At 54.1% G+C, this 16,730-nt stretch overlaps 2 protein-coding genes across 7 annotated transcripts; one reads left to right on the top strand and one right to left on the bottom strand.

Annotated features, from left to right (window-relative positions):
• Window positions 1-131: 131 nt before the first annotated feature.
• TPM2 (tropomyosin 2) lies at window positions 132-10,018 on the top strand. Of its 6 annotated transcripts, none has more exons than XR_004178057.1 (9): window positions 132-2,028; window positions 2,465-2,590; window positions 6,242-6,375; window positions 6,470-6,587; window positions 6,682-6,752; window positions 6,882-7,289; window positions 7,471-7,533; window positions 7,706-7,775; window positions 9,863-10,014. XR_004178057.1 is itself a non-coding variant. In XM_009188530.3 (9 exons), the coding sequence occupies exons 1-9, from the start codon at window positions 1,915-1,917 to the stop codon at window positions 9,943-9,945; spliced, it is 855 nt and encodes a 284-aa protein (XP_009186794.1). In that variant the 5' UTR covers window positions 132-1,914; the 3' UTR covers window positions 9,946-10,018. The 6 variants fall into 6 exon arrangements, 4 of the variants coding, with proteins under 4 accessions (XP_009186794.1, XP_009186795.1, XP_003911575.1 ...); XR_004178056.1 differs by lacking the exon at window positions 9,863-10,014 and adding an exon at window positions 8,781-9,095; XM_009188530.3 differs by having other exon boundaries at window positions 7,214-7,289; window positions 9,863-10,018.
• A 921-nt stretch (window positions 10,019-10,939) lies between these two features.
• On the bottom strand, window positions 10,940-16,729 carry CA9 (carbonic anhydrase 9). Its single transcript, XM_031654843.1, has 9 exons — window positions 16,570-16,729; window positions 16,294-16,436; window positions 16,106-16,198; window positions 14,223-14,289; window positions 12,757-12,914; window positions 12,103-12,247; window positions 11,961-11,987; window positions 11,269-11,350; window positions 10,940-11,137 (listed from the first exon to the last, which is right to left on the bottom strand). Exons 2-9 carry the CDS (start codon window positions 16,405-16,407, stop codon window positions 11,077-11,079), a joined length of 747 nt encoding a protein of 248 aa, XP_031510703.1. The 5' UTR covers window positions 16,408-16,436; window positions 16,570-16,729; the 3' UTR covers window positions 10,940-11,076.
• Window position 16,730: the final 1 nt, after the last annotated feature.

The raw sequence follows: 16,730 nt of genomic DNA, 5'->3' as shown, positions 1-16,730 counted from the left end.
CTAGCAAGCTCCTGTCTCAAAAAAGGTGGGGGAACAGGGATTAGGGAGGGGTTTGGAGGATTTTAGATAATATTCGCATTAACTTTTAAAAAGATATTTGACAACAATGTCATGGGACAGTCAAATGAATGAATGAATGGAGGAACCAGAAGTAAAACTACAAAACACTTAGACTGGAGAATGCATAAGGAGCGGCCAGAAGCCAGCCCAGACCGACCCGAGGAGGAACCTCATTGGTAGAAGCAGCCTCTTCAGGATTAGGGGGATGTGAGACGCGAAGGGCAGGGGAAACCCAGTGGTCCAGCATAGGCTACTGGTGGATGAGGGGTCTTCCATGGAGTTAGAGGAACACTGCCAGGTCAGGCCAGGGTTGCTCTCCGTGTGGCTAGCAGGCAGCTAAACAGATCTGAATGCATTTCCACGCCTCCTCCCTACCGCCCCGGCCCGCGGCCTCGGGTTCCCACGGTCCCCAGTCCACTGCAAAATCCAGGCTTCCCGCCCCTCTACGACTGGAGGGTAGGGGCGAGGCTAGCAGCTCCCTCCCGGCTTCCTCCGCTTGTTCTCTCCTCCCCTTCCCCCTCCTCCGGGCGGCTCTCCACTTCCTCTCCCCTCACCCCACCCCAGGGAAAAACGAAAACAAACACCCTTGCGCCCCGCACCTCCGACTCCCGCACCCCACGACCCGGCTCCGGAACTGCTTTGGCGGCCTGGGTCGGAGAAGGCACCTCGCCCCGGACCCCCTACGCCCCGCAGCTCAGTGACTCTTCGCCTCGCCCTCCGCCTTCCCCGCCCCAGCCCGACTCCGCCTCCCAATGGGGAAACATCCCAAAAAAGGGCAGAAAAGAAATTTCAGCATAAAGTTGGCCCACTGGGAAAGAGGGGAGCGTCCGCGGGGAGCGGGGGAAGAGAGGGAGGGCGCGCGGAGGGGAGTGGGGCCAGGCGAGCCGGGGGCGGGGAGCGGAGGGGTTCGTTACGCGTCCGGGTGGGAGCGGGGGCGGGGAACGCGCGGTGACCAGCCCAGCCGCAACCGCGTGGAAAATATGCGGGACACGTGGGGGGCTGGGCGGGGAGCTGGGTCCTGAGCCGCCGGGCGCTCGCAGGAAGGGCCTGGCTCCAGGGGCGGGGGCTGGGAGGGGAGGCGAGGGGATGAGAGGTCAGGCCGGTCCCGGGGGCAGCAAGCCCGGCCACACTCCGCACCGCGACCGGGGCTCTGGGCTCGCCTCCTGCCTCAGTTTCCCCAAGCCCCCGATGAGACTCCGCTACTACCACCACGTCGATAACGCAAACTTAGAGGGACTCTGGGTAAACTGAGGCACTCAAATTGCCGAGGAGCTCCGCCTCCCAAGAGACATTTAATCCAGGGGGATTTGCAGGAAACTTCTAAATTAAGGGTAGCGGCTGCTGCAGCTGAGGGGGGGCACGCCGGTCGCTGCGCCTGGGCAGCTGCCGTGAGCTCACGCCCCGAAATAGCCCCAGGGGCCCCAGCTGCAGCTGCCACTGGGTTCGGCTGTCACTCAGAGGAAGCACGGAGCCCCCAGCCCAAGGGTCCCCTCCCCTCCGCAGCGGAGTTTTTCCAGCCGACCTTCTGCTACTTTTTCCTCCGACGGCTGGCGGGGAAGAGGGGAATGGGGGCGGGACCCCAAGGGAGGCGGTCCCCAGTGGGTGGGCGAAGGGGGCGGGCGCGCCCCCCGGCCGGGCCGTGCTTCTGCCCCTACAAGGTTTGGGCCGAGGTGGGGGAGGGTCCTGGTTGCCGGCCCCGCCCGGTCCCTCCCTGCCTTTTAGGCGCCCGCGCGGCCGGGACGTCCCAGCTCCGCTTGGTCCTCCTCGCCTGTCACCCGTGCACCCAGTCCGCTCAGCCAGCCCAGTCCGTCCGGTCCTCACTGCCTGCCGGCCTGCCCACCCCCCACCGCAGCCATGGACGCCATCAAGAAGAAGATGCAGATGCTGAAGCTGGACAAGGAGAACGCCATCGACCGCGCCGAGCAGGCCGAAGCCGACAAGAAACAAGCTGAGGACCGCTGCAAGCAGGTTAGGGCCGGGCCCAATGCAGCCTGCTCTCCCCCGCGCCAAGGGCAGGGGTGGGCTGCTGCCATGGGTCCCCCAGCCCTGGGCCTGCCCACCAGGGCTCTCTCCCACCCAGTGTGCGGGCTGGGCCTTCACATTACCCTCAGGGCCTTCGCCAGAGCCGCTTATCTCCCCTACCCATAGCCTGGGGAAGCCTCAGGACCCTGATTTCCACTCCTGCCCTTGCAGAGCGTGGTTGGTCCTGCTCCTTGGAGCTTGAAGTTTTTTCTCTGTACCCCCAACAAGTCTCACCAGCACCCTTGACTGGACTGTCCCTCTTCTGTTATTCGCTTCCATCTCAGTAGCCTCCAAATCTTAGTAGGGCCCCTACACCTACCGTGTCTCCATTCTGGGCCTGGGCCCCCTCCCAGCCTGGCTGACCAAGTCCCCTCTGTCCCAGCTGGAGGAGGAGCAGCAGGCCCTCCAGAAGAAGCTGAAGGGGACAGAGGATGAGGTGGAAAAGTATTCTGAATCCGTGAAGGAGGCCCAGGAGAAACTGGAGCAGGCCGAGAAGAAGGCCACTGATGTGAGTGTGGACTTGGGGGACAATGGGAGGAGTTAGGGCACTAGGGAGGGGCCCCCCAGGTATGGGAATAAGGGGATTAGGGGCACCTTATCCCCTTGTGTCCCCAGCACCAGGAAAGAAATGGTTTCATCTCAGTAACCAGGGTTAGGGTAACCTTACACAAGTAATCCAAGACAGTGGATAAATCAAAACCACCTACCACTCCCCCCAGAGGACTTAGCCCTGTAATTCTGTTTGGTTCCAGCTTTTAGAATGTACAGTGATCAAGCAGTGAGTCATTGTGGGGGTGGAAGGTATAAGAATTTACCATCTACCTCAATTAATCCTCCAGCTGAAATTGGAGAGGAGACTGCAGCCATTTGGGGGTGGGGGGATGTGGGTGTGAGGTACTAGCAGGCAGGAGGAGGGAGAGGGATCCAGAGATGAGGCCTCACTTGAGTTACAACCCTAAGGGGCCATTAGAAATTCCCTGGCCTTGACCTCTGGCTTCTACAGCCCTGCTATGCCCTGGGGCCCCAGCGGCTCAGTTTCTAACGGCTCCTCATTTACCCTCATTAAGCTGTCAGCCTGGAGACCACGCCAGGCCACAGGGCAGAGGGACAGGGCCACAGATGCCAAAGCAGCTACCTGGACAGGTTATTTACCCTGAGATTTCTCTGCCCACCCACAACCCCAACCAGACTTCACTTCCTGCCATTCCCAACCCCCTCCTTAAGGTAGGAGAATGGCCATATGGCTTTGGACATGGTAGTTTCCCCATTTTCTGCCTCAGTTTCCCCATCTTCCTTCCACCCAGGATTGTTTTAAGATGAACCTATGGTTAGATTAGCATAAAGCATGGTCTGAACATCAGAGATGACATTGCTGTTTGTGTCGACTGCTCATGTTCCCAGCCCCCCAAAGTTGGGCTTCTGTGACCTCCAGCCTCCAGTTTTGGTTCTCTACCAGTCCTGGCACTTGGGAGGGAGCTGACCTGCAGCTGCTAGCACAGACGACCCTGGGCATCTGACACTCTATAAATAACCAAGGCCCAGTGCAGCTGGAGGCAGGATTGGAAACCCAAGGAGCTGGTTGGGGCTGGAGGGGCGGGGGGGACAGGGACAGAGCTGGGGAGGCAGAGCCACGGCACCAGAAGCAGATAGGAAAGACTGCCCAAGCTTATTGGTGACCTTGAACACAGCACTCAATTTACATGGTGCCTCAGTTTCTCCCTCTCTCTTGCTTCCCATTTTTCTAATGGGGACAGTAGTGCCTGTCCTGTGGCTAGAGAGCAGCCCCTGTAACTGGGAAGAGCTTGAGGGGCAGGAAATGGCACATATCAGTCCCATGATGAGGACCTCAGGACCTTCCCAAACTTTCCAGTCTTTTGTCACTCCACCATCATGAAGAGTTTTTCTTTTAGTCTCACCTCTCTCTAGGGTGGTCCTCCAATGTTCCCCACAGTGATTCTTCCCAACCCCCAATGCTGTCCCCAGAATCCTTCCACACTGAGTCATCCGGCCCTGTGCCCATGATGGGCCCTTGTCACTCTAGGTGGCCAAGCTCCAGGTGCCTTCAGCACCTGGAAGACAAGCTACCATCTACTCTCTATATATGGTGCTGTTTCTCCTGCCCTACAGTCCTACCAAGGACCTGCTTCCTATGCTGTGTCCAAGTGCTGCCCCCAGCCCCTCCCTCCACCTCCTTCCCCTACACAGGTCCTCTCTCCTCTCCACTCTGAAATCTCAGGGTCTCTGTGTCCTTGTTTGTGACAGAGAAAGGGGATAATCTAATATTTATGGAATATGGACCCTGTGCAGGCAATGTATTCAGTGCTTTCTGCATGTTATTTTACGATTTCCCAAACTTGGTATATCATCAGAATCACTAGGGGGCTTTAAAAAAAAGAGAAGATTCCCAAGCCCCCACCCTACACATCCCAATTCAGTGAATGTAGCATGGAGTAAGAGAACCTGTTTAGTTTGATGGACCTCACTGGGGGTCCTGTTGATTAATTGAGTATCAGAAACACTGGATTATCTCAGAACAGCCTTAAGAAGAAGGAACTGTTATTGTTAACTCCAACTTGTGAAGGAGGAAACTGAGGCTTAGAGAGGCTAAATAAGTTGCCCACAGTTACACAAGTGTTGAGTGGCTGAGCTGTGGCTCAAAGACAAGTCTGACTCAGAGCCGATGCTCTTAACACCAGGCTGCACTGCTCCTCTCATTTTCCTTTATTGGCACTCGCCTTGCTCTGCCCTTTTTCTCAGTGTTTGAGCAGTTTTTATGAATTTTTTCCAAAACCTCCATGGTTTTGCCTCCTACTGCAAGCCCAGGGGCTGAGTAGACATCTCTCACACTGCCCCTGCATTGCCCCCAGCTCTCTGCTGGCCTTGGCAGGGAGCCCCTTGCTACAGCCATGGGTGTCCCTTATAGGCCTGCTCTTGGGCTTCTTGCTGGGAGTCTGCCTTGCAGCTGATAACAGATTACATCACTGAGCTTGATTCTTTTTTTTTTTTTTTTGAGATGGGATCTTGCTATGTTGCCCAGGCTGGGCTCCTAGGGTCAAGCTGAACTCCCGCCTTAGGCTCCAGAGTAGCTGGGATGACAGGCGTGCACCACCATGCCCAGCATCACTGAGCTTGATTCTGTGACGGGCTATTCTTAGCAGCAGTGACGTCTGGTTGGCCTGATTCTTTCCCCATCCCCTTACCTGGGCCAGGCTTTGCTGTGTAGGAATCAGAGCTGCATCAGACCTGGCCCCAGCACTTGAAGTGCTCTCACAGGGAACAGGAGGACTCGTGTGCAGGTGACCTTTGGGAAACTAACTGTGCACGGTGCAGGAGAGGCCCTGCAGCAGGGGAGCGGAGCTTGTCAAGCAAGGAATGCATGTTGTTTTGAGACGGAGTTTCATTCTTTTTACCCAGGCTGGAGTGCAGTGGCATGACCTCAGCTCACTGCAACTCTTCCGCCTCCTGGATTCAAGTGATTCTTGTGCCTCAGCCTCCCAAGTAGCTGGAATTACAGGTGCCCACCACCATGCCTGGCTAATTTTTTATTTTTAATAGAGACAGGGTTTCACCATGTTGGCCAGGTGGCTCTCAAACTCCTGACCTCAGGTGATCCACCTGCCTCGGCCTCCCAGAGTGCGGGGATTACAGGCGTGAGCCACCATGCCCGGCCTGAATGTACTTTTTTTTTTTTTTTTTTTTGAGACGGAGTCTCGCTCTGTCGCCCAGGCTGGAGTGCAGTGGCCAGATTTCAGCTAACTGCAAGCCCCGCCTCCTGGGTTTACGCCATTCACCTGCCTCAGCCTCTCGAGTAGCTGGGACTACAGGTGCCCGCCACTTAGTTTTTTGTATTTTTTTAGTAGAGACGGGGTTTCACCGTGTTAGCCAGGCTGGTCTCGATCTCCGGACCTCGTGATCCACCCGTCCCGGCCTCCCAAAGTGCTGGGATTACAGGCGTGAGCCACCGCACCCGGCCGAATGCACATTTTTACTGGAGCACAGTCTGGGGAGAAGATGATTGGTTGGGAAAAAATTACATAGAATGTCTAGAAACCAGGAAGCCTCAGTTCTTTCTGAGAAGAATCTTGCCATCCTCTGGAGCCTCTCTGATCCTTATCCAAGGCTAACGAGGCTTTTTTGACACCTGACCTCTGACCCACAGGCTGAGGCAGATGTGGCCTCTCTGAACCGCCGCATTCAGCTGGTTGAGGAGGAGCTGGACCGGGCCCAGGAGCGCCTGGCTACAGCCCTGCAGAAGCTGGAGGAGGCCGAGAAGGCGGCTGATGAGAGCGAGAGGTGGTTGGGGCCTCGGAGAGGATGGTCCGGGAAGGAGGAGGGAGCCTGTCTCTGCTAGTCCTGACCCCACGCTCACCCTCTCCCTGTCTTTCAGAGGAATGAAGGTCATTGAAAACCGGGCCATGAAGGACGAGGAGAAGATGGAGCTGCAGGAGATGCAGCTGAAGGAGGCCAAGCACATCGCTGAGGATTCAGACCGCAAATACGAAGAGGTGACAGCCTTGCCCCTCTGCCTGCTCGCTGCCCAGCCTGCAACATGCCCAGTCCTTCTCCACTGATCTACCCTCTCTTTCTGACTTCCCTCAGGTGGCCAGGAAGCTGGTGATCCTGGAAGGAGAGCTGGAGCGCTCGGAGGAGAGAGCTGAGGTGGCTGAGAGGTAAAGATACCCTGGGGTGGCAAGTGAGCCCATTGGCCCTGGGGCCTTCCACATAGTGGGGAGGTAGCGTCCTAGGCTTGGGGCTATAGGGACAGGCCCTGTTCTCTGACCCCTGCCCGCTGCCCCCAGCCGAGCCAGACAGCTGGAGGAGGAACTTCGAACCATGGACCAGGCCCTCAAGTCCCTGATGGCCTCAGAGGAGGAGGTAGCGACCCCTCTGAACCTTTCTGGGCAATGGCGCCTTCTCTCAGCTCACCTTCCCTCCGTCTCAGCACTGCAGACTGCTCTTTCTCAGCTGCTGGGGATCAGGAAGGGCCTGGGGCTTCTGAGCCCTGCCTGCTATCACTCTCACAACTTTGCTCTTCTCTTCTCTCCTCCACCCATCCCCCGCTGTGCCATCTCCACTGTCTGGCTTCGCTGTGCCCTCACACCCCGCCCCCCCCGCCACACACCCCCTGCAGTAAATGTGGGGACCTAGAGGAGGAGCTGAAAATTGTTACCAACAACTTGAAATCCCTGGAGGCCCAGGCGGACAAGGTAGACGGGAGCAGAGGGGCAGTGAGGATGGGGTCCCACAGGGGAGGGAGGTGAGAGGCCCAAGGCAGGGAGGGGCGGGGTGTTCAACAGAGGCAAGATGGCCAGGAGCCTACGGGGTACAATGGAGAAATGAAGGATCTGTGGTGGTGCTGTACTGATGGCCTGTGTGTGTCCCCAAAAGTATTCCACCAAAGAAGATAAATATGAAGAGGAGATCAAACTGTTGGAGGAGAAGCTGAAGGAGGTGAGAGTCCTCTTCCAGTTCCCAGTCTCCCCTCAAGCCACCCTAGTCCTTGCCAGAGACAGCCTGTGGCAGGACACTTGAGGGTTGGGATGGGCAAGAAGCTTGACTTAGGCAGTGGTCTGTGGGAGGGCCTAATTCTTTGCCATTTCTCCCACCCTGCCTTTACCCCCAGGCTGAGACCCGAGCAGAGTTTGCTGAGAGGTCTGTGGCAAAGTTGGAGAAAACCATTGATGACCTAGAAGGTAAAAGAAGCCTTTATAAGTAGGTCCACACCTGCCGTGATTATCAGTCTGTCCCATACCTTCTCATCCCATGTTATTTGCTACCAGTAAACTAGGATTGGACCACCTAGGACCCTACCAACTCCCCAGCTCTGTGGGCCACGTCTACAATTCAAGTAATTGTAGCTGCCCACGGCACAACAACTCCAGTGCTTCTCAAACTTCAGCATGCATGAGAATCACTGGGAGATTTTTAAAAACAGATTCCTTGGCTCTGCCCCAAAGAGATTGCTGACTTTGGGCTGGAGGATTTACATTTCTAGCTAGTTCTCTGGTACTGCCGATGCTGCTGGTCCTCATGCCACACTCTGAGTGGCACCCATATAGACAATTGCGTCCCCGAGTGTAACGCAGTAGAGTTCTAGCTCAGAGACTGGCTTATTAACTAGAGAGCTATTGGACTGAACATCTAGGTCTGCATGACAACACTCATAGAAAACACTGTTTTAAGCTAGATTTGGCAAAAGCAAACATCCAGATATTTGTGAGTCTGTGGCTATTTCTATTGTTAATGGTGTTGTGGCTAAAGTTGCCTTTCCTTTTTATTCTGTGATAACCCTTTCACTTTCCCACTTCTCTCGCTTCCAGCCTTCTCAGGCAAGCTGCACTTTTACCTCCGGCTTTAGGAGGTTTGCCCTTTCTGGCTCCAGCACCCTCCCTCTCCCTGCAAAGCAAGCACTTCTGCTTGTGGAGAGCACTGTGCCCACAGCTCCCTGGGGAGACAGGAGCTTCTGTGGGTAGAGCCAATTTGGGGTACAGAGAAGGACAGAAAAGAGATGGGGTAGAGATGGGGAGAAGGAGTTCCCGACAGCCGTCCAGCCTGTTCCCTGGCCTCCCTCCTTCACTCTGTCTTTGTGCACCTCTGATTCTGTTTTTCTTTCCATTGCCCTCTTTCCTTCCTTTCCTCTTTCCCTCCACTCCCTTTCCCACACTCCCACCTGTTTGCCTCCCTGGACACCCCCCCAGATGAAGTCTATGCCCAGAAGATGAAGTACAAGGCCATTAGCGAGGAACTGGACAACGCACTCAATGACATCACCTCCCTCTGAGCCCCACGCCAGAGTGGCCACCTCAGCCCTCTTCTCTCCTCTCCTTTCTATTCTCTCTATGGGGAGGGGAGCAGGCAGGAGGAGCAGAAATTGCCAACATTGCACAGCCAGGCTGGGAGCAGCCTAGGGAGAGCCCCTATCATGCCCACCACCCACTCTGGCACTGGCTTCATCCTTTACCTGTCCCCTCCACCCCCCTTTGCTGCTTAATAAACTCTGAACTTGGTCTCCATGCTGTTTTCCTGCCCTCCAGAGAGCACCTCTATCGCCACCACGGAGCACTGGTTCACTCCTGACACCCTGACTCTTACTGACACCCCCAGCCCCTGCACTGAGCCTGCCCACAAAACACCATGGCCCACGCTGAAACCCCTCTGCACAGGCACTCCCTGGCTGTCGCTCTCTGACTCACCGCTGCATGTGGACACGTGTAGCCCCGTCAAACCATGACCCCCTCTGGTGCCAATCACTGACCTCAGAGCACTTAGCTGGGGTTCCAGGATCAAACAGAGTGACTGGAAAGGAAGTAGGGTGGTGAGGTGCAGGACAGGGGCAAGAAGGTTGCAAAAGGTCTGGAATGGAGCTTGGAAAAAATGTTGGATATCTGCAACATGAGGCTTTCACTGCAGCGGCAGGTCTGTTTTCTACCTCAAGTCTGTCTGGCCCTTCCTTTCCTGGCGCAGTCTTTGTCTTACCTTCTGTCTCCAACTTTCTTAAACCTTCTAAAGAGGAGGATAAAGTAGTTTATGACTCAGGCCTCCCCACCCCACCTCCATGACCCTAAGGCCATGAGTGAGGCATCCATGTCCGTCTTGTTGCCCTCATCCTGGTCAGTCCATCCATTTGTCCCTGCCATGGGGCCCTGAGGTCCCTGAAAGCATGTGTCTTCCTGTGTCTCCTGACCCACTCAATGTTTATAGGTCACCTTCCCCTGGCCCTGTCCCCCTACGTCTCCCCCTTGTGTCTCCCTCCTCCCTCACCTGCTGCTTCCCCTCACAGAGACCTTGGCCAGTGCCAAGGAGGAGAACGTCGAGATTCACCAGACTTTGGACCAGACCCTGCTGGAACTCAACAACCTGTGAGGGCCCGCCCCACCCACAGCCAGGCTGTGGCTGCTGCCCCAACCCAATAAAACTGATGTTACCAGCTTCTCAAGGCCCTTTAAGCCTTTCTTTGGTGTTGGCAATGGAGTTTGAAGGACCCCTGAATGAGCAGGGCCTGGGTCCTTGCTCTGCATTAGGACTTCCTTTTCAGGGGAAACTGGGATGGGGGGCCTGGGCTCATTGAGGAGGGGCTGTGAACAGGCTGTGTGAAGCAGGAAGTCTGACAAAACTGGGGGACATCGTAGGCCTTGTGCCCTACAGCCTGAGGAGCTGCCATCCATAGCACCGCCCTGTTCCAGCAGCCAGCTGGGCCAGACAGCACATCCTGAAGCAAAAACTGCAAGAGGTGACACATTTTCTTTCAGCAAGGTGAAAACCCAAAAGCTTGAGTGTGATGTTAAGCCTTGGGCTGCTGTCTGCCCTACCCCTCAACACATACACTGCACACACACATACACACAGCCATCCCAACAGTATCAGTCATTTCTGTCCTCTTCCTGATAGCATCTGTGGTAGGCAGAATATTCCCCTTCTCCAAAATGTCCATGTTCTAATCCTGTGCATTGTTCTTACCTTACATGGGAAGAAACTTGGTTTTTAAGATTTTGAGATGGGGTGATTATCCTTGATTATCTAGATAGGCCCAGTGTAATCCCAAGGGTTCTTAAGGAGACAAGGAGGTCAAATGTAGAGGTAGGAGTTGTGACAATGGGAGCAAGAGATTGGAGTGATGTGTGGAAGTGGCTGAGAGCCAAGGAATGCAGGTTCCTTGAATCTGAATTCCTAGAATCTGAAAAGGGCAAGGAAACATTCTACTTTTAGAGCATCCAGGACGAGCAAGCCCTACTGACATCTGACTGCTGACCTCCGAACTGTAAGATAATAAGTGCATTACCACTAAGTTCGTGCTAATAATAATAGGAAATTCAAATACCATCCTTCTGATTTGGGGAAAAAAGATGACGAACACATATTTTATTATAAATATTTACTTTAAAAAATTACTTGGCAGTTAAAAGGAAGTAGTGGCATAATGAGCAAGACAGGACAGTTACCGGCTCCCCCTCAGATGCCTCTGGCTGGCTTCTCACATTCTCGAAGATCCAGCCTCTAGGCTCCGGTCTCGGCTACCTCTGCTGGGTGGTAGCTCACACCCCCATTGGTTCCCCTTCTGTGTGTACACAACAGGGAAGACTAATCAGAAAACGGGCCCCGGAGCAGCTCATTTGCATGTACTTTTTACGAAGCGACTCCACACGGGGTTGGGGAAGGGTGTGCCTGAGGAAAGGGTCAGTGTAATACCTGTGTTGCCTTCTCATCTGCACAAGGAAGGCGACGCTGGTGACAGCAAAAAGGAGGCCAAAAACCAGGGCTAGGATGTCACCTGGAATGGAGAGCAGAGAGGGCTGCTTTGGGAAGGAAGAGGGGTCTGCAGAGTTCCTCAACACCTGCCTCAGTGCACTCCACCACCCCTGCCCCAAGTTCTCAGGCAGCCCCCAGTGCCTCAGTCTCCAGAAGAGGCCAGCCAAGGGATGAGGGTGGATACACAAGAAGGGGCAAGATAAGCACCGTTTTTCCTTCCTAAAAGCCAAGTAAAAGGGCTGTCTGGGGCCAGGCACAGTGGCTCATGCCTACAGTCCCAGTGTTTTGAGAGGCTTAGGTGAAAGGATTGCCTGAGCCTAGGAGTTCGAGGCTGCAGTGAGCTATGATCGTGCCACAACACCCCAGCCTGGACAAGAGGGAGACCCTGTCTTTAAAAAAAGGGGGGCGGGGGTTGGGGAGAGGGATGCTAGGAGATTTCTCAAGCTTCATTCTAATCAATTAGGCCCTGGGGACAATGGGGAAATCCCCATCATGATCTGCCTCTAATATTGGGATTGGGGTCTGTTCTGCAGAAAAGGAGAGGGAACAGAGGCGGTCCTGAGCAGCCCTGAGGCTGAATGGTGCTGAGGAGTCTCCTGGCATCAGGACCAAGAGGAGGGGCACAGACTCACCAGCAGCCAGGCAGGAATTCAGCTGGACTGGAGAGAAAAAGGGAGATGTGAGAGGCGGGCTGTGACAACCAATGACAGACACTGGCACACACATGGGAGGATAAGGGACCCCCGGCTGGGGGGACACCAGACAAAGCTGTACCTGGCTCAGCAGCCCGAGGACTGCTGTCCACTCCAGCAGGGAAGGAGGCCTCAATCACTCGCCCATTCAAAGGCTGCGTCACTCGGAAGTTCAGCTGTAGCCGAGAGTCACCAGGTCCCCACAGGGCGTCAGAGAGGGTGTGGAGCTAGGGAGGTCGGTAGACAGTGTGGGTTGGTTCATGGCATGACAGGAAACAAGGGTCCCAGGCCAGCTCACAACCAGCACCTCAGGGCTCCATCCTCCATCTCCTGTATTCCCCACCCGGCCCCTTGGTATCTTTTATAAATAAATTAATGTATCCTAAAGATGGTAGGCAGCGGTGGGATCACATAGCTCACTGCAGCCTCAAACTCCTGGACTCAAGCGATCTTCCAACCTCAGCCTCCTGAGTAGCTGGGACTAGGCGCACACCACCATGCCCCGCTAATTTTGGTTTTGTTGGGGTTTTTTTGGTAGAGATGGGGTCACACTATGTTTCCCTGCCTTGTCTTGAACTCCTGTGCTCAAACCATTCTCCCACCTCAGCCTCCCAACGTGCTGGGATTATAGGCGTGAGCCACAGAGCCCAGCCTTGATTTCTTTCTTCTCCTCTTTCTCATCTTACATCCTCCTTCCCCCACACCCACTGTGTCCACACACACACCCCAGGCCCACCTGCTTAGCACTCAGCATCACTGTCTGGTTAAACACAGTCCAGATGACACCCTGGGCACAGGGCGGTGTAGTCAGAGACCCCTCATATCGGAAGTAGCGGCTGAGGTCAGAGGGCAGGAGTGCAGATACGTCCAGTCCTGGGACCTGAGTCTCTGAGCCTGTGAAGAGGATCTATGTTGGGGTTTCACTTACACTGCACTCCCTTAAAGCTTCATGGTATAGACATACAGTTTCACCTCCCAGAAGCCAAGGTAACTCAACTCTCTGAGACCACTTCTTCACTAAGTGCAGGCCCTTCCCATAAGACATAACTCAAAAAAAGTACTGGGCATTGGCGCAACTGGAAGAGGCCTAAGGGAGCGAGAGAGGGAGAAAGAAAGGAAGGAGAGAAGGGAAGGCAGGAGGGAAGGGAGGAAGGAAGAGAAGGAAAGAAGAAAGACCATCTGAGTCTACACTCTTAACTCTGTGTACCATCATAAAGTGCTGGGTCACAAGTTTAAGCCCAGAGCAAATTAAAAATAAAAAAATGAATCCCAGCACTTTGAGAGGCCGAGGCGTGTGGATCATAAGGTCAGGAGTTTGAGACCAGCCTAGCCAATATGGTGAAACTCTGTCCCTACTAAAAATACAAAAAAATAAAAAATAAAATAAAATAAAATAAAAAATGATCTGAATAACTTGTAAATAAATATGAATATTGATACAAAACAGACACAAGAAATGCAAAGGCAGAGTTCTACCTAGTCTAGCAGAAACCTAAAAGTCTAGTAGAGTAAGTGAGATTTAAAATGGCCCAAGAGTGACTAAGAAGGGAAAGATTTCCAACAAAAGTATTTACAAAGTTAAAACATTTGATGCTTATTAAAGATAAACAGTCCTCAGAAAAAGTTTAGCTCTCCAGACTTGACCTTGACAATTCCAAACACCATTTTTTGGTCTTGTTTTTTTTTGTTTTTTGTGGGTTTTTTGTCTCATTTTTTTAGACAGAGTCTCGCTCTGTCACCCAGGCTGGAGTGCAGTGGCACAATCTTGGCTCACTGCAACTTCTGCCTCCTGGGTTCATGCCATTCTTCTGCCTCAGCCTCCTGAGTAGCTGGGACTACAGGCACCCACCATGCCCAGCTATTTTTTTGTATTTTTAGTAGAGATGGGGTTTCACCATGTTGGCCAGTATGGTCTCGATCTCTTGACCTCGTGATCCACCCGCCTCGGCCTCCCAACGTGCTGGGGTTACAGGCGTAAGCCACTGCACCTGGCGGTTTTTGCTTGGTTTTCAATCTGTAGGCAGCCGTTTGCAGGTAACTGCGTCTGTCAGCTTCATGGTTATTATCAAGATGAGCACTGGCTCATGCTTCAATCCCTCCTGCACTGGAGAGAGCCCATCTCCAGCCTCAGACCTGAAGCTCCCAAGGGTGATTCTTTATGAACTAGGCCACAGAGATTAGTAGCCAGACCAACAAACTGACCTTCCTCAGCGATTTCTTCCAAGTGAGACAGCAACTGCTCATAGGCACTGTTTTCTTCCGGGCCCTCCTGGGGGATGACATTGTAAGGCAGATGAGTGCATGTATCAAGGACCATAGCTGAAGGCCGGAACATCATGGGGGTTCCCATGGTCCTCTCCCATTCCTCAGCTCTGAAAATGCTGAGGGAACGTAAAATTGTAATGGTGGTTGATTTTTGTTGTTGTTGTTTTTGGGACAGGGTCTCCCTCTTAAAATCTTATGTATTAGGCCGGGCGCGGTGGCTCAGGCCTGTAATCCCAGCACTTTGGGAGGCCGAGACGGGCGGATCACGAGGTCAGGAGATCGAGATCGTCCTGGCTAACACGGTGAAACCCCGTCTCTACTAAGAAATACAAAAAACTAGCCGGGCGAGGTGGCGGGCGCCTGTAGTCCCAGCTACTCAGGAGGCTGAGGCAGGAGAATGGCGTAAACCTGGGATGCGGAGCTTGCAGTGAGCTGAGATCCGGCCACTGCGCTCCAGCCTGGGTGACAGAGTGAGACTCCGTCTCAAAAAAAAAAAAAAAAAAAATCTTATGTATTAGTACTCAAACTCTATGTACTCTTGCTGTGCGAACCAACAAGCTTGGTGGACTGGTTTTCAATGACAAGCTGGAGAGGGAGGGAGAGAGGCCACTTTACGAGGATACTAGGCTCTCAGTGACCTGGGCCCTTCTAATGTTTGCAGTCTCGCTCACTGCTGCCTCCATACATAACCCCCACAGGAAACCATATATACACCTTTGTGTTGGTGTCACCTCTGCCTTCACCTTCATCATTCTGTGTTTGGCTTTTCAGGAGAGGTCCTGACATGCCACTTCTTTTATTTATTATTCTTTTTTATTTTGCTTATGAACCTAATGTTAAGAACATTATAAACCTAAGAGTATGAACATATTGACATGCTATGTCAGAGGCATTTCTCTGAACTTTGCGTTGTGTGGCTGGTGTTAAAGAATCAGTGAGTGTGGCTGGGCATGGTGGCTCATTCTTGTAATCCTAGCACTTTGGGAGGCTGAGGCAGGTGGATCACTTGAGGCCAGGAGTTTGACACCAGCCGGACCAACATGGTGAAATCCCGTCTACTAAAAATACAAAAAAAAAAAAATTAGCTGGGCATGGTGGCACAAACCTGTAATCCCAGCTACTCAGGAGGCTGAGGCAGGAGGAAACCCGGGAGACGGAGGCTGCAGTGCCCCAAGATCACACCACTGCACTCCAGCCTGGGCGACAGAGAGAGACTCTGTCCAAAAAACAAAAATCAGTGAATGAGTGAACCTAGCAGGCATCTCACCATCCCTTCCCTTTACTGGCCTCCTCTAATTATGGTGGATGTAGCCTTGATTATTATGGGTCCAAAGAGGTCACTAAACACTGCATTTCACAAAGGGGAAATGATGGGTCATTGGAGTATTAGAGAAATTACTCTTCCTGATATCTAATGCACTGCAGGAGCCATTCCCTAAATAGGCCATATTCTGAGACTTTGCACATTATGTTCCCTCTGCAATGAACACTTCCTTTTCTTTCCTACTAGTGAAGGCTTTAAGTGTCACCTCCTCTGTGACCACCATTTTTACTATGTCCTTCCTATGTGTCTGTCATGTCAGCCTCCCCCACTGGCTGTGGGCTCCTCAGAGGCAAGGACCCACAGCTTCAGAATCCTTGTTGTGGACTGGTGCCTGGTTCACAGTGGGTGTTAAATGAACGAACAGTGCGTGAAAGAGTTTGTCAGCCAGGGGCCAGGGTGAGCATGCTGTGATGGGGTCTCTGGCACCACCATACAGAGTCCGGGAGGGAGCATGGGATGGGAAAGCGAGGAGTAGGGGGTGTCCAGGATCTGGTACCTCCAGAAAAGCGGCCAACACGGCCAGGCCTCCGGGGTGCCCCAAAGCCTCCTCAACTCTGGCATAGGCGGTGCTGAGGTGAACCACGTGGATCTGGAGAGGACACGAGGGTAGCAGAGAGCCACGTCTCTGGCCTGGCCTCGCCCCGCCCCGCTCCTTTGCCCCTTCTCCGCCAGCTCCGCGCTCACCTCGGCAGGGAAACGGTGGCCTTCCACAGTGTGCTCCGAGCCCGGACGACCTGCAGCACCCCAGTGCAGATGCAGCTGCAGAGCCCGGTACTCCCGCCCAGGACCCAGAGCCATCTCTAGCCCGGAAGGCAGGGTCAGTTGCACTGCGTAGGGAGAGGCAAGTAAACCGGCCCCGCCCGGGAGGGGCCAGCCCAATCCCCGGGCAGGCATTGCAGCGAAGGTTCCCTTTCCTGCGCCCCGCCCCATCCCCAAGTCTTGGCGGGGAGACCCTCTCACCACTGTGGCCATTGTTGCGCAGGCGCAGTTCTGGGAGCAGCGGTAGCTCGAAGCCCAGGAGTTCCAGGGGTCGCAGGGCGGGGCAGAAGGCGGCGAGCTGGGGGCGGATATCTACCGGGGACTGGAAGCGGCCCGCGCAGGCTGGGGACACCTGGGGCCAG

Source organism: Papio anubis, chromosome 13 (genome assembly GCF_008728515.1).
Source record: "Papio anubis isolate 15944 chromosome 13, Panubis1.0, whole genome shotgun sequence".
NCBI classification, from domain to species: Eukaryota; Metazoa; Chordata; class Mammalia; order Primates; family Cercopithecidae; genus Papio; species Papio anubis.
This window is presented reverse-complemented; position numbering and strand designations above follow the sequence as displayed.

Coding starts and splice junctions, on each gene's coding strand:
- CA9 (XM_031654843.1), bottom strand. CDS start 16,407: ATGGCTCTGGGTCCTGGGCGGGAGTACCGGGCTCTGCAGCTGCATCTG. Junction 11,988..12,102: donor TCCTCGGGCTGCTGAGCCAG/GTACAGCTTTGT, acceptor TTTTCTCTCCAG/TCCAGCTGAATTCCTGCCTG. Junction 11,138..11,268: donor CAGATGAGAAGGCAACACAG/GTATTACACTGA, acceptor GTGTACACACAG/AAGGGGAACCAATGGGGGTG.
- TPM2 (XM_009188530.3), top strand. CDS start 1,915: ATGGACGCCATCAAGAAGAAGATGCAGATGCTGAAGCTGGACAAGGAG. Junction 6,376..6,469: donor GCGGCTGATGAGAGCGAGAG/GTGGTTGGGGCC, acceptor CCTGTCTTTCAG/AGGAATGAAGGTCATTGAAA. Junction 7,290..7,470: donor TGGAGGCCCAGGCGGACAAG/GTAGACGGGAGC, acceptor TGTCCCCAAAAG/TATTCCACCAAAGAAGATAA.